This window comes from Drosophila erecta, unplaced genomic scaffold (assembly GCF_003286155.1).
Source record: "Drosophila erecta strain 14021-0224.00,06,07 unplaced genomic scaffold, DereRS2 tig00000000-arrow-pilon, whole genome shotgun sequence".
NCBI classification, from domain to species: domain Eukaryota; kingdom Metazoa; phylum Arthropoda; class Insecta; order Diptera; family Drosophilidae; genus Drosophila; species Drosophila erecta.
The window spans coordinates 22,809,031-22,833,478 of NW_020825194.1; the positions used below are offsets into that span (position 1 = coordinate 22,809,031).

At 41.2% G+C, this 24,448-nt stretch overlaps 3 protein-coding genes across 3 annotated transcripts; 2 read left to right on the top strand and 1 right to left on the bottom strand.

Moving 5' to 3' along the window:
- Window positions 1-13,597: 13,597 nt before the first annotated feature.
- LOC6553997 lies at window positions 13,598-14,627 on the bottom strand. The gene is made up of 4 exons (XM_001979420.3): window positions 14,459-14,627; window positions 14,194-14,399; window positions 14,022-14,147; window positions 13,598-13,965 (listed from the first exon to the last, which is right to left on the bottom strand). The coding sequence occupies exons 1-4, from the start codon at window positions 14,501-14,503 to the stop codon at window positions 13,755-13,757; spliced, it is 588 nt and encodes a 195-aa protein (XP_001979456.1). The 5' UTR covers window positions 14,504-14,627; the 3' UTR covers window positions 13,598-13,754.
- Window positions 14,628-16,154: 1,527 nt separating this feature from the next.
- On the top strand, window positions 16,155-18,317 carry LOC26526152 (another transcription unit protein). The gene has a single exon (XM_015154964.1). It carries the CDS (start codon window positions 16,155-16,157, stop codon window positions 18,315-18,317), a length of 2,163 nt encoding a protein of 720 aa, XP_015010450.1.
- Window positions 18,318-22,405: 4,088 nt separating this feature from the next.
- Window positions 22,406-23,664, top strand: LOC6553996 (putative gustatory receptor 92a). Its single transcript, XM_026984054.1, is given in 4 exon segments — window positions 22,406-23,192; window positions 23,252-23,298; window positions 23,300-23,452; window positions 23,506-23,664. Coding segments are annotated over 4 exon segments (1,146 nt in total).
- Window positions 23,665-24,448: the final 784 nt, after the last annotated feature.

Below are 24,448 nucleotides of genomic sequence, written 5' to 3' on the forward strand. Positions count from 1 at the left end.
CTGCACTTGAGAGCGTGTGTGTGATGGAGTAAATTTTAAGCCGATTTCCGCTACATGGCCGAAACCCGTATATATGGTCGCGAGTGTGTGTGCGTCGCATGTTGGCCATCAACGACATTGCGGTCATAAAGTTCACAATAACAAGGCAAACAAATGAACAGATATCGTGATTCCGTTGTCAAAGTTTATGGGGTCAAAGTTTATAGTTAAGACAGGCAGGAATAGATCGAAGGGTTCAGTTTTCATCAAAATACTGACGAAGGGCGAGAAAGCTACAGTAAGAGAAACAGTAGGTTATTTTCTAGTAGTAGCTCAAAATTATACCAAATATCTAATCTAACTAACTATTTTCCTGGTGCTGTTTCCAATCATTTTTGAGTGCTGATAAAACGTGCTAAGTAATAGGCATTTGATTAATGTTTATAACACAAAGTTATTTTCCATGCTACAACATTTGAGATTCCCGTTTGATGCCAACCCTGTCCCCCAAGAAAATCAAATAAATATCACACATACGCCGCGTGGCCACCAGACATGCCAGGAACCATATAATTTTGTCATTTCTACGCCCAATAAACAAGTCCCAGACGAGGGTCAGGAAAAGAACGACTGGTTTTATCATACATCGCACGAGCCCACATCCTTCGAATGGTCTTGCGAGGCAGGAGAACAACAAAAATTTTAATAGAGCACTTAATGCATAAAATATGCGCGTTAAAAGTTGCCAAGCCCGGGCAGGCGAAAACCACATCGTTTCGCGAAAAAATGCCATAAAGCAAAATAAAACCGCAAGCAAGTTGCGTGCATCATGGCTTAAACGGAGGGCCAAATAGGATGTCGCCTGCAGAATAAGAACGCAGAATGCGGGCACAGCTCCAATTTAATTGCGTTCCAAATAGTGTAAATTGAATTTTTAACACCATGGCACTCCTTCTTTTCGCCGCAGACATGCATAGTTACACGCATGTGAACACGGTGCTTCCCGGTCTCCCGACTCCCGACTTCCGACTCTGGAGTCCTGCCGAAGGCGGGGCTAAGCGGAAATTAAGTTGTTTCACACGCAGCCAGTCAAAAAGCCACAGGAGCAACTGCGTCAGCACCACCCCGGGAATCTGAATCAGTGCCACAGCCATTTCCATCTGACTAGCCCACCGACTGACTACTGAACCGGCTACGGAGTCTGGACGGGATTCCAGATTCCGCTCGCCATCTTGTTATGCGGCTTGTCGTCCGCCATGTTTTATGCCCGCGAGCCGGCAAACAATTCACTATCTTGGACCCCAGCACGTTCCGCGCCAGCATGTGACGGTCGTGTCCGAGTGCGAATAAAAATTGGAGGACGTCTTCTGGTCCAGCAGGCGAACAATAGTATACTCTGCTCTGAAAACGTAACAAAGTGTGTAAAGATTGTGGTTATTTATTCAGGAAAAACTGGCTAAGGATGTGGAGGTGTTCATACCTAGATAGGGAGAAGTGTGCCTACAGAGCTTATAGGTATTTGAAGCCCTAAAGACAAACCTCACAGCCGCAATGGAATACCCGAAATACAAGAGTATTTAAAACTGAAATCGCTGAAAAAAGGGCTCCCAGTTCTCTCACTTGACTGGCCGTTCCTCCATTCTCTGGCCAGCTCCGCTTGCCTTATGCAGACAAATGGGCTTTTAAATTGCTTGCGTGTAGCCAGCTGTCTGTCTCGAATGTCCTGGCTGTCTGGCCTGTCCCACATTCATCGCCCACTCCCCACTCCCCCGCTCAAGCACCCTCCATTCTGCGGACCAACGCATTTACATGATGATTTGATATATGAATCGCTGCCGCACAATCAATCAGCGCCCGAATGCCGAAGAGCCAAATGCCGAGCTAAGCTCACATCGATCGCACTGTAATTGTCTTTGACAATTTGGCGGGCAGTGGGGGTTAAGGATACTCGCATGAGGTGTCAAAGGACCTACAATTTACGGAGTAATAGTGCTTTAAGTGCTTGAAGAGCAGCTGCAGTGCATCGAAACGGAAATGTTTTCATCAAATGTGGAAATAAATAAATTGTGAACTTATATCCTTGCAACCAAATCTTTTGAGCACCCGAATAATTGCTACTTATTTTGAGTCCCCATCAAAATGATAAGCCACAAACCGATTTCCAGCACATTGGAATCGCGACATATAAATGCCGTAAACACATAATTATTCCAATTGTATCCCAAATCAGGGCACGGACAGCGGAGATTGCTACACCCACACACCCACCCACTTAGAGGGATGTGGGGAAAATTGCCGTCATCAAATTGGTTGTCAGCGGAACCGCAAAATGTTGCACGATTCGCGGGCGGATAGGAAGGAAACCTAATGCTTCCGATGGAGCGGCCCAGGGCGAAATTCGCAATCCGTTGGAGGACACGCAACTCGCTTGATTAATTGCGCCCGGTAATGTGAGGCATGAAAGGCTGGTGGGCGGCGTCCTGGGAGACACACAGGATTCCCGTGGCCTTGGCCGCACCGAATAACTAATTCCAGTTGACTGAGTTTGCCACCGGCTTGACTGCAAACCATTTGATCTGCTAACAATTTTTATTAAATTTTTTTTTTTTTGTCTGGGCGGTAATTTAATTCGAGGACCTTGTCCAAGCAAACGTGAAATGCCTGGGGCATTTGGGCGTGCAAAAAAGTTAAGGCGTATTAATCGCCTTTCGAGGGCCAAGGGACAGACACTCATACCCGAAATTAGAGCAACCGGGGAGAACAAAATTGAACGCTCTGAAAAATGCCGGAAAACGAAAGCAATTTTCCTGTACCCCACCCACCAGCACTTGTGCCTCCCTTTGACTTTTCACATATATTCGTTTCGCAGCCAGACTTTTATTGCAGTTGCTGTTGTTGTTAATGGTCAGTTATATGGCATTGTTATACTCAGCAATTGCTTCATGTTCAGCGGTTGTAGAAATAAAATAAAGGGCTTCCCACCCACAGAGGCCAAGGAAAAACAAAAGCCAATAAAACAAAATGGGGATGGGCAATGGGCAATGGGAAAAGCGCCGATGTAACCAGGCAAGCCTTTTGTATCGCTATTAAATAAGGATTACCCCTATAATGTTTTTTCAAAAAATCACTAAAAAGAAAGCGAAAGGGAGGTGTACTTATATTTTCATCAGATGTTTTATTTAAATTGTGACAACTTGGTATTGCAAGAAAATGTATTAAGCCAGTTACTAGTTACCAGTCGTCTATAGCTTCAAATAATTTTCTATTTGATTCAAACATACACATTAAATCCTTTGTGTGGCAGACCTCATTGTTTCATTCAATTCTTTACTGTAATGCACATGTATGGTTAATGCTTTTGTTATTATTATTTTGGTTCCTTTTGTCTGCGGCATTGATGCAGACAGTATCTACAGTTCCATTCCCATTTGCAAACAATAAGCCACTCAGAGTTTTCGTTTCACCAAATAGAATACCAAAATTCCGATGTATCTTTTGGTTTTAGCTTGAACACGGCATATTTTGGGTAAATTACCAAGGGATTTCCCTAGGGAACCCCTTTAAAACGCATTCAAGTTATTCCAAATGCCTGGCCAATTTATCAGTTGGGCACGTGACAAAAGCTCAACATTTTCTGACTGTCATGACTTGCTGGACAAAATGAAATAAAAATGTAAATAATTTAATAAGAGTAAAACAGAAACGAAGTTAAACCAATTTGGAACCAACAGGAGACCACCATCATCTAGCATTATGCAGATATCGCGTTATATACCCATATGCAAATGTATTTATGCATTTTTAATATTGTTTTTACAAACAAACTTTTGCATTGCCCCGAGAGCAAAATTTGTCTACCCAATTGGCCAAACAGAAATATGAAAAAATGTGAATAAAATGGCGCAGAACTTTTTTTTTACTTGCTTTGTAACGCATTTTCCAGTTGAACAAGGCAATCAATAGAAATACATGGCCACGAAAAATTATTATAAAGAACAACACCAGAAATATGGCTGCGGGGCTGGGAAATGGAGATCAGGCTGAAAAGCATATTACAAAAGCCAAAAAGTCTCCGGCCCTTTTGGCCGACATATTAAAAACGTTTTTTGAAATTTCCACTTGACCAAACCAATTAAAATCATAAATTTTCAGCGCCTGTGGTGAAATTTCATTCAAATATAACAAGTCTTTTTGTACTGCTCTCCTTTTTTACGATATTGCAAAATATGCATATAAATTCTGGGCGGCATCCAGTGGGCGGTAAAAATGAAGTCATGGATATACATATTTGGGTTTCATATTTTTCCATTCTGCTGGGCTATTGCGAGCCTGTGGGTGTACAACAGGCATTTTAAAATTTCACACCAGAGCGCGAAAAAACGGCGAGAAGTCACAGGCAAATATCACTTATAACCCTCTACTTTAATACTAAAGTACTTCAATGCACTACGCAGGAGGATATGTGCAAGTTGGTTCGCTTAACTTTTACAAACGAAATTCCATTAAACGCAGTGAAAAACAAGATAGAAAGCTATCAGATACCCGTTACTCAGCTAGTAAAAGTGCAAGCGAGAAATTTCAATGCAGATTTTTAGAGAATTACGCCAGAAACATTTAGATGTATGCCACTTCAAGATCCGCTTAAGATAAGTTGAGTTATGGAGTTTGAAACTTCAGACCTGGGACATTTCTTCATTTTTTTGAATTTCTACAACATCGCACAATCAAAAAAAATACAACAAAATTTTAAGATAATGAATTTCTAAAATTAAACATTTAGCGGTATGCCTCTTCAAGATCCGATTAAGATATACAAATATATTAATTTTTTGTCATTGACTTTGGAGGTTTTTTTATAATATACTTTACAAAAATGCAGAAAATTATTATGATATGATAATTTTGAGTGACTCGCAGCGGAAACGTGACCTTAAATCATTAAACAGTGCCTAGTCACACATGCAGCAATTACAGCTGTATATGTAGCAGACATGTGTAAGTATATACAACTTCCCTTTCGGGCAGTTTGGTCAATACAAATTGTAATAATTGTTTGGAAAATTGTAGCTCTTAAAAATACATTCCCTCCCCACCTTTGTTGCTCTCCAGGGAGAAATAAAGGGCTGCGTTCGTGTTTGCAACTTCCGGTTCGACCACTCACACAAACACGCATCGTTTATGTAGTATTCGTCGCCATATTGTTTTCGACATGTGCATGTTTTTGATGTCGAGTGGCCGTCTACTTGAAAACAATTTTCTCTGCGAGTGTGCGTGTATGTGTGTGTGCGCTGGTGAGTTTTGGGGCTTTTTTCGACTCTGCGAACGCAATTCTGTTGTCGTCCCTTTGATTGTTCGATTGAGCCCGTTTCGGTTTGAGCCTTAGTTTCAGCTTCTGCTTCTGCTCCTGCTGCTGCTGTTATTGTTGTTTTCGACCCAATTGCGACCATGGCATCCATTTTGTTGACGTCGTTATCAATTAAGCGACACGTTGCGTAGTAGACAGGCCACAGTTGGCGTCAATTGACTGAACGAAATGGCCAAAATGGGCAATGAACTATGGGCGGTGGCGGGGGCGGTGGCGGTTGCGAGTTGCCCAGAAGCTGTTGAATTGTACAGGGTCAATTGGGCCGTCGAAGGCGCATAAAAACAAGTTGCAGTTAACATGGACAGGCCACTTTCATCCCCCCTCATAGCGTTATTGTCCTCTAAATAGCTGTTGGTTGTGTCTGAGCGAAATATTACCCGTTACCGGCGATGATTCCACTCGAAATAATTGAAGTAAGCTTCCAATAAGGGAATAAATAATGAGCATGTCGTGGCGCGCTATTTATGGTCCCAAAAGTGGACCAAATGGTGTTTGCCTCATCATTACTTTAATACTAAATTCGTTGTCAATGGCGCTTAAATAGCTTGTAAAATAAAATGTACAGAAAACCAAAAATTTGCAGAAAGTTATGCAGTCGAGGGCATGTGAATAATTTACTGCCCACACTTGAAGACCTTTATATGTGATACAAATACAGATCTGTGATAATTCTTCAGTTAAAGTTAGTTGGTCTGTTTCTAAATTAATGAAGTCAAAATGCTGGTATTGGTCCACCTAGGAAACTGGCGTTCGCCAGTTAGTTGGAAGTGTGTTACCAAACACACGCACAATTATGCATGTCAAATTAAGTGCAAGTCCGCCCAAGTAATAAAACCTGCTGGGCGACAGAAGAGCAGGGAGGAGTGTCGTGGGCGGTCATAAATCTTCACGTTGCTAGTCTGGAGAATCGGCGAGCGGTAACTAATGATGTTCATAATCGGAGTGGCATGTAAAAGGATAATGGCGCAGGGCTGATTAACAAGGAAGGCAAGCCACAACTCCATTTAAGCCCTCTCGGCACACTCTGTGTGTGGGCTCTGTGTGTGTGCTTTTGTGCGCTTATGCTTGTGTGAGTGAGCCGGAAGTGTCAGTAGTGGACGCCATTAATTTAGCGGAAATAAACAAACAAAATCAACGGGGAAACACTAAACCGCAAGGGGGCTGGGGGCTGGGGGCTGGGGGCTGGGGGGCAGCGGTGAAGTGGCGACTGAGAAGCGGGCTGAAATCTCAGTACTTGGCATGTGCCTGTGTTTGAACAGGATATGCTCGTGCTCCGCTTATAATTGGAGCATAAAGTGAAGCTGTAAGAGATGTGCAAGGCCGTAAAAAAGGCCAGGAAGTGGCAACAGCAACAGCAACCAAGACCAAAACCAAAACCAAAACCAAATCAGAAAAGGGCAGCTGAGAAGGAAGAACAGCGCCAGCAAAGATACATTTACAGCATGGCCTCGTTACACACACTCAGCAAAAGAATTCTAGAGGCTCCCCTATAAATAAAATCCCCTGGCGACTCTATTTCTCTTTTTTTGGATCCTGCTCTACACGGCAGACTTAATTTATGACCTACAGCCATACACATACAGAAACACAGATTGTTCCTCCACTTAAGTGTTATAGCCGAAAAGACTTTCCAATGCCATCCTGTGCCGAGTCATGAATTTTAAGTAACTCTGTCTGCCTGCCTGCCTTTGTTTCTGGGCCTTTCCGTTTGCATTCTTTTCACAATTAATGTAAAATTTAATTTGGCTGGGCTTGAACACACGTTGCGTGTGAAAAGGGAGTGGATAGGGCCGAAATAAAAGGGATTTTCATATAAATATTTTACTTGTCTGCCATGCGAAAAGAATAAAAACCAGTTAGGAATTTTAAGCAAGGCAAGGCCTTATTTAAATGCTTATCACTATGCCGATAACTAGAGTAATTACTATGAAAATAAGTAAAAGGCAATTAAGCTTAACCATATCTCAAGAAATAAAGGATATACTTTTAAGCCATAAATATTTGAATTATAAGATTTAAAATAACAGTAACTAAAGACATTGTTATCATATTCATTGATTTTAACAGTAAGATTATTAAAGCTCTAGAGATTTGAATTCTAGCTTTCGTTATCTCTAATCTTATGCTTTTAAACATGTAGCGTTCAATTAAATTTGTTTCTGCCGAGCTATTGCTCACGTATTTATTAAATATTTGTTTTGATTCAATTATTTCATTACGGAATGCAAACACTATTAGTTCTGCCCCGGCATTTATATTACATATTAACTGTGACCGAAGCAGCAACAACTACACTGTATGTATTTACACAGTAATGTTGTGGAGCCCGTTGAAATCCTGGACCATACAGACACATTTGTAGTAAATTGAATGGGCAATTGTGGTTTTCTATTAAAAATGAGTGGGCTTCTCACACAAACTGCAGTGAGTAGGAAACCGCACGGGCACATCGACAAATTCCGTTTCTGCGTAAGTGTTAGCTAGCAATTTTATGGCTTTTGCTATTATTTTACCATTTTTTGTGCTTGTGTGTGTGCTTGTTTGTTTGTCTGTGTCTATAAATATTTATTACAATTTCGTTGGGGGCCAGAAGATTGAATAGGAAGAGCTGCAGCAAAGCAGTTAGTTAGTATATGTAGATACTTGCGATGACAGCAAAGTTTGCCGGGACCTTACTCACCCGATTTGGCCAGACTCCCATTCAATTAGGCACACATAACTCAGAGTACACCAAACCCACATCAGCGCACCAAATTGCTGATTCAATTGTGGATGCGGGTCAACAAATTTTTTCGGAGTAACGAACGGTCAGACCCAAGATTTCCATTCAGATTCGTGCCACAAAACTTTGTACAATTCCTTGGGTAAATAAATTAGAAAGCAGCGTGAGCTGGGGAAAATCACTTTTAATTATTTGCAAATAAAAGGCGTCCAAACTCTTGCAATTAAGAACCGAAAAGTACCCACCGAAAAATGAGCAAATCATAATGAATAAATGTCGCACCGGAAGTGGGCGGAAGTCTGGCCAAGAGTTGCCCTCTTCCGTTCGCCATTACATTTCCGCTCAAGTAACGGGATTTATCATGAAGGGTTGTCGCCCTTCTTATTCCTAATGGGAAACGCTGCTTGGCATAATAAACCGTTCGCTTCTTTTCCCTGCCTTTGTTGTTGCCATGAAAGCGTGTTGACTTTGTTAATAAGTTTTGTAATAAGTTGCCGGCCAGGCTAAGGGACTGTCCAAGGATATATACAAACCGCAAGGGCATAAATAACCCAAGAATGCGGCTAAAAAAGTGCGGTGCAAATGGAAGTTAGCAAAACTGATTATTAGGGGCTAAGAAAATACCAAGGAAGAGAAGTACATTTGTTTCTGGTCTTAAAATGTCCTTGGTTTTCGGAGACTTAAGAGAGATCCGAGATCTGAACCCTAAGAACACGGCTTAAAGGATTAACCAAAACTTTTTATAATACTTACTATCTTTTTACCTATTCTGCAACTGCGCACCGCTTCTGATAAATGCCCCGTTTTCCAGCAGCAAAAAAAGTATCATTTAACTCTCTCCAAACCGCAATACCGCCATCCAAAGCCAAAGTTCCAGATTGTGCAAAAACTAAAGAAGAATGAGGAAGCGGCCAAAAAAAGATGATTAATTTACGCGTCCATTGGTCTATTCGTTGTCCTTCCCAGGGACTGTCGCCTTCAATGGGAATGGGGCTCATTGTTTGCCCAGATTTACAAAAGCAGCCGAAACTTAATTTGATTAACTTTGAGTAGGTTTTTTTGTCGCCTTTGTCTTTCCGACTTCGGTTCATCAGCAGATGAGATGCGAGCGGGAGGAGTGGATAGCAGAGGATTGGATTGGTGTGATGGTGGCAAAACCGGGCGGCCAAGGAACAAAGGATGGGATGAAGACAACGTTGACGTTGATAATGATGTGGCCAGCCATCATCAGCGCTCGTCCGCTGGCCATAAAAAGTTAGAGACTTTTAAGTGTCCTGCGTTGGCATTTTATTTTAGTTTATTGGTTGGCAATGGCAAATGAAAATGCCAGCTGAGAGGAGAGGTGGAGCGTGTTTATGGCCGGGGCGTTCTACACAGATGGGTGCTCGTAAATCGGTATTAGTGTACCTAAATGATGTCCACGGCATTGCCCAGACACTGAATACGAATCGCGGGCCTAAGGCAAATTGAATGCCGATTTTATTCGAACTTAATTAAATGGCGGAACTTATTCGGAAAATAAAATGGCTGGAATAACAAAGTTTGCAGCTGTCAACCTAGCTTGTAGCAGTATGCTCACACGAGCAAAAAGCGGCGCCACATTGAAGATTTCAGAATTTATACTTTAAGCTGACATGTGAAGGAGCACTTCAATCCTTCTATCAATTATTATAATACAATAATACATTCATCATGTTTTGGATAGTCGCATGCTTATTATCCTTATAACTCAGGTTGAATTTTAGTTCCTTTCTAATCTATAGCAATCTTTAAATCTGCACACTATCAAAGTTTCCCATGGTGCTGTGGCTGTACGCATTTTATTGCAACAATATTGAACTTTTCATAACTTAATTAAACAACAACGAGACTGGAATTGCCTTCATATATGCATTAGTTGGAGCTGCTGTTACCCGGGCTAAAACTTTGCCAAGTCTGTGTGGTCTAATGTCTTTGCTTTGGCAATTTGGCTAAGGGCGTTTTGCTGTTTTGTTGCTGCTTTTCAGCTGATGCGATCCTTTCTGTTCTCGGTAATGTTTGCTTTCATTAACATTATTGTTGCTATTGTTGCTCGCCCAGCAACAACACCAAACACTGACGCAACTACACTTCAATGCATTTTGTGCAACAGCTACAACAACACCGCCAGCAGCCCCAAGAACAATAGCAACAACTCCGAAAAGCCCCCAAAGGTATAATTTCAATTTCAACACTTTACAAACACGCCACAGTTGCGTCATTAGCTGGGAAGTTTGCATGCGCGTCTCGTCTGCAGCTTTCCGTCGGTACACTGAAATAACTAATTGCACGTAAAGGTATTTAATCGAAAATTACTGCCAAAAAGGCACCTAATTAAGTGGTTCCAAGACAATCGCATAGCTCTTTTTTATATTACAACAGAGCAAAAATTCAATTTGAACATCGTCATCAATTACAGAGTGAAATATTGCAATGTAAGCGCTGGAAAATAGGTTTGTACATTAAGATAATGAATAATTCATTTTAAGATTTATTTAAATAGCTTCAAAGCTGTTACTATTCAATGCCTTTTGCTCATATATTACTTTGAATAAGTTTGAATAATTTTTGTAGTGCTTCTGAGTATTTAAGTCCGTATCGCTGGCTGACGGAAATGGCCGAAAGCAACAACTGCGGAGATGAGTTCAGCGCAGCGTCAGGTGCAGCAGCACGATAGTCGCAACTGCAGCAGCAGCAGCAGCAGCAGCAGCAGCGAGAACAACAAGCCAGCAAAAAACACTTTTCCAGTAGTTGCTGTTGTTTCATAAAACTTTATTGTTGCATGTTTGTTGCTTTGTGGCGCTGCTATCGTTGTTGCTGTTGCTGTTGCTGTCGTCCTGTTGTCGCGGCTGCTGCATTGCCTCAAGCCATACATAAAATCATTTGTGCCACCCCGCCCTCGAGCATTGACTAATGCTGACACCCCGGCAACACGAACCTCGCAGCAGCAACAGCAACTGCAGCAACAGCAGCAGAGCATTACAACAGTTGTGGCCCATTAAGTTGACGCTTTTCCGTTGCATTTGCTGTGACATTCGTCCCAATGCCATCGAGATGCTATCCCGACTGTCTGTCGGGGGCGTTGATAGCCATCTAACTGGGCGAGCAGCCACCAAGCAAAGTGGAAAAAGGCCACAGTTCCGCTTGGTTATACACGCCAACCTTCAAGGTGAGTGGGGATGAGATTGGAGTTGGGTGGCGGAGAAGTGGGGACGGGCGAAAGCCCTTGGTGCACATTAAATCGATTTCTGAGTTGGACCAGGAACGAGCGAGAAAATCTATTTCAGTCCTGATGGAATAATCTAATTTTTAATACCGCTGCATAGCCGTTCGTCATTTGCTTATTCCTTTGCACAGAGAATAACAGATACTAGCTGGGCATTTCAGCAAAAATGGATTAGGCCCCAGTTAATCTCAACTTGTATCATATCACTTTGAAAATATAGTCAAATAAACCTTATGTTGAATAGAAAAAACAAGGCAGAGAATCTATATCCATGAGAATTGTCTAAAAATATAAAAAAATAAAACATTTTTTACAAATAACTGGCAAATATTCTCAGATCTAGGAATTTGAAATGCCTTATATTTTTGACCATGCTTGGATTTGTGGCATAATTAATCAATTAATGAAAGGGAAGACAATTCCTGTACAGACAATTATCCAGTATTTTTCCTTCCTTTGCTTATCCTGTATCTCGCGTGAAAATTTACAAAAACGCATTACTCTGAACTGTTGACAGTGCTATTGTTTTAACCGCTGTTGTGCCCACATAACTTTTATCTGCTTTCTCCATTTCTCAACGACTAAATGCTGCCGGATGCACAAGCTGCAAAAACACCGGCAAACAGGATTGCACATTTCTTTTATGCAGTAATTATTTGCGGCACTTTATTGAATTCCGAGCGGCAGCGGCAACCGAAAACAGCCCGCACAACAAGTTCCGCCCACTTCCGCCCTCCGATGGCAGGTGTTGGCTTTCCCCTCCCCGCCCCTCCGTAGCCTTCGCTTGCCATTTTCCCCGAGCGCTTTTTCCGCTTCGATTTTCCCTCTTGTTATTCTTTCCCACACATCACATGCTCGCTTTGGCTTCTTGCTGCCTCATCGTGATGTTTGCCTTGCTTTGCCCTTCCAAAAAGTGCAGCAAAACGCTGCATACTTTAAGGCGAACGCCACCGCAAAGCGAATTCCGCCATCGACAAGCGGCATCTTCAAAGAGCGCGGCTTATGGCTATTTTTCAGCTGGTTCCTTAAGAAACTGGGAATTTGCTGGAAAATATAAGATCAGATCATTAAGAATACAATTAGAATAAAGTAACTTCAAAACCACTTTTAAATGTGTTTAAATTTTAAGAACTTTAAAGTTTATACAAACCGCTTGTTGTGAGCAACATCCTAATCCTAGGTTTTCGCTGTTCTGCACTTATTTCCTGTAAGTCTTGCTTGGATCAGTTCGGTTTTGCCTGGTCGCCACAAATTTAGCTTCTAGCCAAAAATGTGCCAGCACTGCACATGCAGCAAGCCAGGGTGTGTTAATCTGCGGCAATCTTAATGCGGATATATTAAACTTATTTTTACAGCATTTCGCTGGGCGATTGCTTAGAGCCCTCAACGATCTGGATTCTTTATTTTCATATACTTTGTATTACTTGTGCAGCGCCCTGCTGCCGCCCAGAATCGCATGCTGCCAGTTCCTCAGATTTCGAAAGCGCGATAAACTAACCGCCCGCCAGCCCCCCCGCCCCTGGGCGCCTTTCAGCACTGGCAGACAGACAGTAAGTGGTGCAGTGGGCGGCATTGAAGGTTGGCTGCCGGTGGGTGGTGGTGGGCCATGTGTGTGTGCTCGCAACTTGAGGCGCTTGCCACTTCCGCTGGCGGTCTGTAAGAAAACACTAACACACTCGCTGTGCGGGATAGAACTTTTCTACTGCTTTCCATTTTTTATTTTTTTGTATATTTTGGGTTTTCTCGCACTTATTTTAGTTTTATTGCTCGGCATTTTATTGCACAAATTTTAATATTTGTTTTTGCTGTTGGTTTATTTTGCACTATGCCTGGCAGGCGCTTCCTGTGTGTGTGTGTGTGTGTGTGTGCGTGTGTGGGTTGAAGTGTGTTTGTGTTGGTTTTACCGAAACACACACTGCCACGCACACACTTAGAAACGTGGCATGCTTTGTTTGCTGTCTGCTCGCGTTTAGTTAGCGTTTTTCTATTGAAGCTCCATTTTAATGTTTAACAAACTTGAATGGCGCAGTTGAGAGCTCCAAACAAACAGAAGGAAAATACGAACGATATCCGTTTTCTGCCTTTTTCACATTGTGTTTGCCCCTTGTCTTGTGAAAAAACTTCTGTGAAAAAACTTTTGTTAAAATTATTTTAAACTGTTAAAACTGGTTTTGTGCCTTTTTCGTTCCGCTGGCATATTTATCTCAATTGGGCAGTGATGAGTTTTATGATGGCACACAATGAGAAGTCATTCCAAATATTAAATAACAGTTTATGATTTACTTGCTAAAGTTTTATATATAATTTACACAGTCACCACTGAGTTGTGATACCAAATAATAATTTCGATACAGAAATGCACGCCATGGTTAAACTTCTTAACAACAAAACTTACAATCTAGCGATTTGATTATTTTTGAATGGATTTGCATGGAAAATGTGATTTAAAGCCAGGGAAATCTGGGTCCAGGTGGAGGTGGATAATAAAAATCCAGATGCTGATAGTGCTGAGTATTGCAGCGCACTTCTCCCGGATTCTGGGTTCCCGATTGAGCGGGTCTCGCAGGATATTCAGGTTTATAGTTCTGCAAAGTAGACGAATGACTGTAGTAGTCACCACAGCCTCTATGCAGGGCCCCAGATCCTTGAGAAGCGCTACGGGATAACATATTGTTTCGCAATAGATCAAATCCTTTATCTCTCTTACATACTTTGCATGATACCGGGAACTACTTTTCAAATATCGATCCTGAATTAGTGGTGGAGTTCCATGAAACCTAGACGGACCCATCATTCCCGGTTGCGGATAGGATGGGATTACTGATGCCTGCACATTACTGGAAAGATTGTTTTTATACGAAGTTTTATACATGCAACACTTACTTAGTAGTATGTCGGTGATGAACTTTTAAGTTTCGGTCGTGTGCTGTTGATGCATTCCCATAAAACCCGGACGGATTCCCCTCCATCATTCCTGGAGGCGAATGAGTTGTGGCCTGCACAGTCCTCGGAGGACTGGTCGTGGCCATTATCATCATTTTGCTAAAATTATCACTTCCGTAAAGTCTCGCAAATTGCTCAATGCTTTCCTGTACGTCATAGTACATATATTTACTTAATATGCAAACAATTAATAGCGTGTTCTTACATCTGGACAAAAAATTCCGGGTAGCCGAACACCGCTGTATTCCATGTTCTAATTTATGAAATAATTTAAAATATTTTAATTTTGATAGTATTAAAACTGAATTTTGGAGTGGATTTGGCTTGTTGTAGTGGAGACGAAAGCCGAAAATAAAATGACAATTTTTGACAGAAACTTATGGAATATTTGACGTAATTTTCTTGGCATATATTGTAAATTGCACTTTGCAGCACAAGTTCAAGTTGCATTCAGATCAATACATTGAAGTAAGTCACTTTTATTAATTTGATTACCATTCAACCGACCTTTCAGTGCCTCTGGCCAAGTTAAGCGATAAACAGTTGACAGCCAATTATTGCACCCGCATAAGGACATCAACTACTCGGCACATTCGTTTAATTCTCCGTTTATTAATTTACGTTGAAAATCCTTAACGACAGGTTCATATTTTTATGGCTGCCACGGCAACCTCATTACCGCGGACTTGTTGTAAATAATTATTTGCGGCTTACAAGCATTTTTTGTGCCCTTAGCGTATGCTGAATTTATGAATAAATCATTTGATCCGCATTCGCCAGTGGCTGTACTGCTTTCGAGTGGATGACCTCTTCGCCGGATAATATGCAATATGCATTTCCGTGGCGCCACCGATTCGCCGGGCAGGTGCTTGCCGTTGAGTTTTAATTAATCGAAAACTCATAAAAATATTAAAATGCAAAAAAGACCAGGACTTACGCCCATACGGCAATTCCAGGGCCATATCGTCAAGAGTCGATGACGAGTGGGAAATGGCGATGCATGTTTTATTGCCCGGCATGTCGTGCCACATGAGTATGAGCATGGGCAAAAGGCATAAAGCGGCGAGGTCCTTTCTGTCTGCGAAATATTAAATTAGGGCTGAACTTTATTTTTGCTTTTATAATTGGGCATAATGGTCATGGCTCGACTTTTTCATTCTAGAGCATTCCATCTAAGGGCTTTAATCTGAGAAAATTATCCGTTTATCAGCATGAACAAAAATTAATCAACTAGCAGCTAGGAATGTTCGAATTTTGTTGGCCTAGGGATCTAAACATTTCTTAAAAGTGTGGGAGTGACAGTCTTGGGCGGTTTGTAGGCGTTACAGAGACAAACTTGAGCGTCTACGTCTTTTTTCTATCAAAAAGTTCTAACAGACAGATTATATATATAAATAATATACATATATGTATATATAAGTAAAAATAAATAGATAATAAGCTTATTGCCGCCAAATTTATCAAAAATTAATACCAAATTTAATGGTATGTGAAAAAATCTAAGAGAAATACACAGCACTGATTGCTAGAAAAGCTGACAACTCAGTCAAATAATCGATAACTCAAGTCACCTGGCTCGACTGTCATTACGCAGAAAATTTGGTTTTTCCTGTGCTGCTTGCGAACGAATATATAAACGAATAAAAAACGCAAAAAACTGAGATCTTCATCAACTTTTTCGGCATAAGCTAACAATGGTTGATCCCGACGTTCACCCGGAGTACAAGCAAATGCAATTAGGTTTGAAGAAACGCAATTCCATGCAATATTATTAAACAATACATTATATATTTAGGGAATCGAAGTGGCGAAAAAAGTTCTGAAAACTACCGAAGGTTGGTTTAGATGAATATATTCTGCTGCATTTAGTAATCTTTTAGTAATATGGCTTTTTCAGCAACATGCACTACGAGTCGTCCAGCGTTGGTGAAGATAAAAGTCGCATTAAGCATATGAGTCGTTCACGTACTCGTCGACACAAAATGAATAATCATCAAACTGGTCAGTATGCTAATAGAAGCATTCCTAGAAGAGGGAAATCCCCATATGATCTGAACGCACAGACATCATCGCAATCGGACGAACAAAGCTCAACCGTGAGCTCGAGCTCTTCGTCTTCTTTTAAATTCCCTCCAAGCTCTGAATCAAAATCCTCAAGTTCAACATCACCATCGTCAAAATCATCCTTGACTCCAAATGAACAAAATGTGGAAAATAATGCCAAGGCAACTTGGGTGCAAAGTTCTGCAAAACAGAAATCTCTTACTTGCAGCAAACCAAAACCTGTTTTAATTATCTCCAATGAATTATTACGTTCGTCGACACAGATTGACGGAACATCGAACTGTGCAGGAGAAACTGATGACCAGGGAAGTATCGATTCTGATATAATCCTTAGCATCAGAAACTCAACTTCTCTAATTGAACTCAAAGACAATTGCAATACGATTGTGGACGAAGATCAGAATCAAGAAAATAATGAAGGGGGACCAGTTTCTAGTTCAAATTTTGGCTGTCAATCCGAAGAAAGTATCGCAGTTCTTACGTCCAAGGGCGAGTTGCCTACACAAATATATTGTCATAGCTTGAACGAAGTTGGAAGTGGAGAAAGTAAGGAGATGGAACTAGAACTTCGCTCGAGGCAATATTATTCTTCGACCCCGAAAATTGGGGGTCGAAAAATGATAATAGAAAATCAACACTATGGAGAAAATAAAGACACGGAAAAAGAATTGAGCGCATTGCAATATTCATCAATTTTGCCGTCACAATCTAAAACTGAGACTGAGATCTTAAAGCCTGCGTCCATTTCTGTGCCATTAGTGCCATTCAGTGCCAACTTTGACGAATGCCCAAACTGGAATTCAGAGTGTAAATCAAATGGAGGCAATCGTAGCCAGGACACAATTTTGCCTGACTTGCCATATAGCACAGATCCAATGGAATCCAATGCCTTGGTGTATTCCTCTTCTGAGAGTCTCGATATAATGTGCGTTGTCGATAATAATCCAGAGAATCATCAGCTCGCTGGAAGAGGAAATGCTGATAAGGATTCGCCTGATAAGGAGTTGTACTCCAACAGAAGGATGCAAACTTCACAAGTTCTTGATACGTCACATTCTGTAGAAGACGAACAACGTAAAATGTTTGAAAAAGAGGTAGCAGTTAAGTTTCAGTCCACCATACCAGCTGATAATTGTGGACTTCTTAATGGTCCAACGCGTTTTCTGAAGATGCCTTATTTCATACCCGTGGAGTCCAAAGCATACGAGCCTCAAAACCTCGAGAATCGCATGACTAAAGATGATTTAAAGGACGACCAGGCGCGCGTGGATTTCATAAATCGCCTAAAGGCAACCGTAAGGTGGCGAGAGGACGAAAACAAGATCAAGGAGTCGAACTCGAAGATTGTTCGCTGGTCCGATGGCAGCGAAACCTTCCATGTGGGCGACGAGGTCTTCGATGTGATGCATCACCCGGTGAACGACAGCCAGAACCATTTTTATGTTCGCCTGGCCAGCTGCTACCAGCACAAGGGATCTATCAAGGATAAGATGACTCTGCGTCCCATGCTGGACTCCAGTTTCGGGCAGAGTCATGTCCAGGGCTTGCGTAATCGAGCCACCAACAAGCCGCAAACGGGCTGCGTTAAGGTGATAATGGACATGGACTCTAATCCCGAGCAGGATCAAGAGCAGCTCAAAAAGCAGGAATTGGCCAAGCTGCGCCAGGAGCAGCGTGAGAGCCGCCGCGCCATGATCAACAATCGGCATTTGAAACGTGGCAAGCCCACAAAAGGCTCCGACTGCAACGTGGCCAAAACTCCAGGGACATCCCAAGAGGACGATTATGATGCGGCGGAAGGGGAGGCAAGCTTTGAGGAGGAAGATATGGTGGAATCAATGGACCTAGAGGAAGCTGACGACGATGGCATGGACGACGGACCTTCTTGCAGCAAGTTGAAGTCCAAGGAGGAAAATGAATCCATTTCCGAGGACGATTTCCCGATCGGCGGTGCTATCCGCAAGCCCAGGCGGTTGGTATACTTCGACTACTCGGACTAAGTATTAAATAGCCGCTGGATACGAATCTCAATAAACATAAGGCATTAGCCGGGCCACAACAAAGAGCGGAGTAGAGTAGAGAGTAGCTGCAACTGATAATTAATTAACAATTTCTCGCCCCCACGGGGGCGTACGGTCATTGCCGTAATTAGGGGGCGTGGCAGCGTAGGCACACATTGGTGTGCTGGCGCAGAAATTGCTTAAGGTCACAATGGGGTCGTGATTGCAGCGCGGAGCACTCTAACCCAAATGCCATTGTCCGACTGCCAAACTGGCCGGCATTCCAACGCCCAAAGCAATTAGTGGTAGGTGCATTGGACTGCTGCCTGGTGTTTTTGGGAGATTGGACTCGTGACTCGGTGGTCGTATGTGGATTTTGGGGCGGTAAGTGGGTGCCTTTCGGGTCAGCGGCTCAGGCGGATTCTGCTCTATGATTCCAACTTTATGTTTGTCACCGCCCACAGGCTAACTGCATCACAGCAGCCGAAATAACAAACATTCTCAGCTTGGTGCAATTGGAAATTTATTTAACTTTACAACGAAATAGTTGCGTAATGACTACATTTTGTTGCTACAAATGATTAGAATTAAAAAGTTGTTCCCATTAAAAATAGTTTCAATGCACAACTATTTCACTGCCTTCACTGCCAACATATATGATTGTTTTCCTTGCATAAGTACATTAATAAAACAAAACTTATTGCAATATTACATTTTAAGTTCCTCGCAGTGTAAAGGGCTGTGCTAGCTTCGTTTTTTTAAGTATGTAACAGAATTAAGCGTTTATATTCTTGATCAGATTCGATGTGGCCAAAAGCTCGTCGAGATGTCGGGAAGTATTTAAGCTGGAATGTTGAGATTGAGCAGCGCCAGCTTGTTTCAGCCCAGCATATAATGAAATTCCTCTGCAGCGAGCATTACATTTTATTTTCCTTCGAGCCTCTATGCAAAACTTTCCCTTTCAGTTAACACCAATCATTAATGAGAAACTTGAGCTTTGATGCCGATTAATCAACATTGGACCAGCATTATTGATTTTCGAGACGCATTCAGTCATAATGTGGACGGTGAGAGCTGTATTTGCTCATTTAACTGGTGAAATTTGATCAGGAGCTTCTGCAACTTATGGGCTTGCATGCCACGGGGGAATTGTGTGTCCTGACAAGGCTCGCTGCTTCAAAGGCATATAAGCTCATTACAATGCCAGTGCCTTGACGTTGCCTGCGCATTTGGAGCAACGCATTCGAATGTAACCGAGATATAGGCCCGACATGCTGTGGGCCATAAACTAAACTGTCACGGATTTTCGGGCTGGGCCCAAAATCGAGCAGCTACACGACACGCCCGTAGGCCAAATATCTTGCACACATATTTGTCGACAAGTTGGCAAACTGTGCGGGCGAAAGGTGGCAAGTGGGCTGGTGGCATGTCAGCCTTTGTGCTAATGCAATTTAGTGCCTCCTGCAGCAAATGAACCTTGATTATGTGTTTATTAGACACCAATTTACGCCTGCTGCAATGTTGCCTCTTCTCCGGCGGCCGCTTTTCGTATACGTAAAATTTCATTCCTCCATTGTCATAAATATCATCTGTCGGCTTACCTGCATTTATACATTCCAGTTGTGGGCTCAGCCTCTCAGAATTTAATTACATCGATACTGCTGATCAATGAGGCGGAACTGGGGAAGTGCCGCTTGGTATATCTGCTTGTGGTCCACCTATTAATTGTTGAAAAATATACTATCTAACTTTTGTTCAGGGACAATGCACTTAAGGCCCTCAAGCGACCGGCCATTATTAATGCTCTAATGAATTCAGGTGATTAGAATAAATAGCGCATATTAGAACTGAAGAGATTGATTAGTTATTGAGTTTAAGCAATCTTATTAAAATGTTTTTCGTGCAAGGGTGACAGAATAAATAACCAAAAACTATTACTTCAAAATTAATTCACTGAAAGCTTACGCTTTTATGATCCAATAAAATTATAAGTAAACCTCTTTTCATGACCGACCCATAACCCATATCAAATTTGGTTCCCTGCCTGATGAGCCCGAAAGGTATTTTGACCACTTACAACCGTCAAGTAGATACACTCATTAACCCGAAAGTCTTGGTTTTATAGCCATTAAACCTATGCGTGAAGGCTGTTCTTGTTAGCCAAAGCAAACACAATTACACTTACGCACTCAAATTTATTTACAGCACATAAAGTAGACACACACACACACGCGTAAGTTTACATACCTCAAAGGCATTAATTATTTATGAAGAGACAGGCTGAAATGGAAGCGCGCTGCACTGGAGAAAGGAATGTAATAAAATTACAAGCGAACGCCGTAAACCCGAAAGGTTTTGAAATTCGAGCGAGAGAAGGCCGTATTAAATTTGCTGGCCGTGACAACTGCAAAACTGGCTAACTGGTAACTGGCCCCCAGTAATTAGAGGCTCTAATAAAGCTAACGTTTCTCCTGCAAATAGATGGGATAGTGGGCACATGTCACTTGTCAACGCAGCAATTTGACAGGACCCGCACTGGAAAGCCCAGATATACATGCTGGTGTACATAAGTACATCTGTATATATTTTCCAACAAAGGCGAGGATAGCGTTACCACAAAAACGCAGCTAAGTGCTGACCGAGACATACCGATGGGGCAAGTCATCGTTGGAAAGTGGGAGTCGTAACTTGTATTTATACTTGTATAAAATGGGAAAAAGTTCCCTTAAGTTCGGCAAGCTTAAAAACACAGAACGTTCTTGCATTCAAATTTTAGTAATAGTTCTCATTTCTATTTTAGATACATATTTAAAAACGACCAATTATAATAGTAAAGAACAATCTTTATTTTATTGTTTCTAATTTTATTTCAAGAACAAAAGAAAGACGAGGCTCTACATTTATGGAGCGCGCTGTAGAGATGTGTATGTGGCTTTGTCTCTCTTCAGATACTGACTTGTATTCTCAAGCACTTTGGCTTTGTAGATTTTATGTCTTGCGGCTGCATTATAAAATTAGTGGCATGTCCTAATGTGGCAAATAGTTGATGGAGGGTTCGTAAATGGGTGTGGCAGGTTGGTGGGTTGGTGGGTCACTTTGGTCCCCTGGGCGACTTCAGAGAACTTCCGTATGTGACAGATGCTGGAATTTTACTGTCTGTCATTAACAATTGGCAATTATGCCGCAAACACGAAATGCGTTTGTATGATGCATGTATTGAGCTAATATTTGCTTAAATCAATGAGCGCTTAGGCAGCGAAATTATTTCCTTTTATTTCATTCCATTTGCAGCCGAAATGGTATAATGGCATTACCATATCAATGTTTGCGTACACTAAAGAGCCTGAAAATCGAATGTGTGTGTCATTAGCTGAATATGCATTAACGTTCATAAATAACTTTACACTTAATGCGAAGTGGGCCAAATGGACGCCATATACACACATACACACATACACACATACTCCCGTAATGCATTTAAGCGGTTTTCGTTGATCACATTTATCATTAAAGCTGCATTCATTGAATAAATAATTCACAGAAACAAGCATAGCTGTAAATTGCAAATCTGCTTGATTTGACTAATTGTTGAAATTGATGGCAGTAATTGAAATATTAGGGCGTTCAATACCTATTGCATTACCGTAATAACCGTATTAATATCTCAGCAGAAATAGGATAAATTAGGAATAGAATGAATTGCAATAGCTCGTTCTTACAACCATAATTTTCGCATGCACTCCAAATATTAAACGAACCGATTAGACAAGTATTTAGGAAAATTAAATCAAGTTGAAAATGACCGTAAACAACTTTTTATGCTATCTTGTTATACCCTTTTGAATCTTTCTTTTTGTTTTGTAACCAGTCACATTTTATCCAATACAGCCATCTATTAATTTTGGGTAATTCTGATAATTAATAAATATACTTTTGAGTATTCTGATGATAGTACGCTGTCACCTGTTGTCACCTGCCAGCTTAAGATACAATCCGGTACTGAGTTAAGTTTTCATTAAGTAATGCACCGTTTGTTCTATGGCTTTTTTTTTTACCAATTCCAGTCAAAGTTGTAAGCCAAAGTGTTCATGTTCGAGGTCCTTCATCTGATGAGTGCACCCAAGCTTTCCAGCGGAATTCTGAGATACATTTTTCGGTACGCGCAATTTATTGGAGCGATCTTTTTCTGTCTACACAATAAAAAGGACGAGGAAACTGTATTCAATCGCAACTGGCTCAAGTGGCTGAATGTTACGCATCGGATATTAACCTTCTGCAGATTCTTTTGGGTCTATTCGGCGGCCACATCAATGAAGATAAATCGCGTTCAAAAAATTCTTTGTGGTATGCGACTTGTACTGAGCATTCCCAACGTTGTAGTAATCTTGGCCTACCACATTTTTCGAGGCCCAGAAATAATCGATCTTGTCAACCAGTTTTTGCGTCTCCTTCGACAAGTGAGTGATTTATTTAAACCGAAAACACCTGGATTTGGCGGCAGACGAGAATTAATGCTACTGAATTTGATTTCCTTCGCCCACGAGCAAACATATCAGTGGTTTACCATACGAAAAGTATTTTCTTGGAGGTTCTTAATCGATTGGTGGTGCGACTTTTACATAGTCAGTGCCACCAATTTATTCAGCCACATCTATTTTATCGGCCATCTCAGCCTGGGTGTTCTTTATTCCGAGGCCAACAAATATGTTTATACAAACTTGCGAATTCAACTACAAAAGTCAAATAGCTAACGAAAAATACGAAGAGTACAAAATGGTCTGAACAAATGCATAAGCTTGTACGGAGAGATTTATAATACCAGCCTATTGTTTCACAACCTATTTGATCTTCCCCTTTTGCTGGCACTGATATATAATATATTATACTATATAATTATTATAATTATAATTATAAATATTATATAATATATTATGAGGTTGTACTAATCGCCATGATCGGCCTGAATGTGGCTGTAAAATTTATATATAAACAGCTTCGTTTTCTGCATACTTTTGGTCAAACACGTGTTAGATCTTTTTCTCGTAACTGTCTCATTTCAGGGTGCTGTTAACCAATATTTGAACATTGGATTGGAGTTTGGAAATGTCGGTGATCTAAGCAAATTTCAAACTACGGTAAGTCAATTTTTCGTCGATTTTATACTGATTTAATATTTCTTTCATTACAGCTGGATACTTTGTTCAACCATCTAAGGCTTTGCCACTTTCGAGTCAGCATTTTGGCTCTATTTGATGTCTCCAACAAGTTTTACTTGAGCTTCTTATCAGCACTCGTATCTTGGCCAGCTTTTATTGCATAATACAGAATGCAGATGGGAAAAGGTTAGGTCAATTTCTTAGGAATTAGGAAGTCATTAGAAGTCATTTGTTTAGCTCATAAATATGTTATAATATAATAAGAAAATATCCCCAATAAATTACATTTGAATTAATAGGCAGCCCCAAATCGCTGTAGTATGCTGTAGCATTATATTTGCCGAACTCTGTGAACTCTGTGAAGTCACTTAATAACCTGCATTTACGTGAAAGCCACAATATTCTGAAAGAACGCGCCATATGCCCGTGTGTCCACCTGTCAGGGGGCACATAGCTCATTTTAATGGCTGTGGAAATGAACTTTCGCCACGTGATTTGGCCAGAAGTTGGGCCCTGGGGTCAGTCACATCAATAGATAATTTTTCATAATTAAAGCTTATGTGTATGTGGTGCGCTTATCCAACACATTTTCCTCGGTGGAGTAATCCCTCGACTCGCTTTGGGTTCATTAAGGATCATAAAATGTTTCATTTTCATTTCAGGAAACGTTTCGTTTAGTGGTGATGATTGTGTAGCTTCCACAGGAATTTCAAACAGAACCGAACATTTAACTTTAGTATGTCGTCATTTTCATGCACAATTTACTTTGATTTATTAAATTTCATGTTGATCCTTTTTGCCTTAGCTCAATTTGCATACATATTTTTAATGTATTAAGCCAATTAAGGCTGACACGCACACGGAAAACTGTGAGACTGACCGTTGTCCTTCGAGCAGGTTGTCCTTGCCGAGAAGATTAATTTAGACGGAGCTGCCTTTGTGTTTCATTAAACAGATTTGGTGTTATTTACTTAA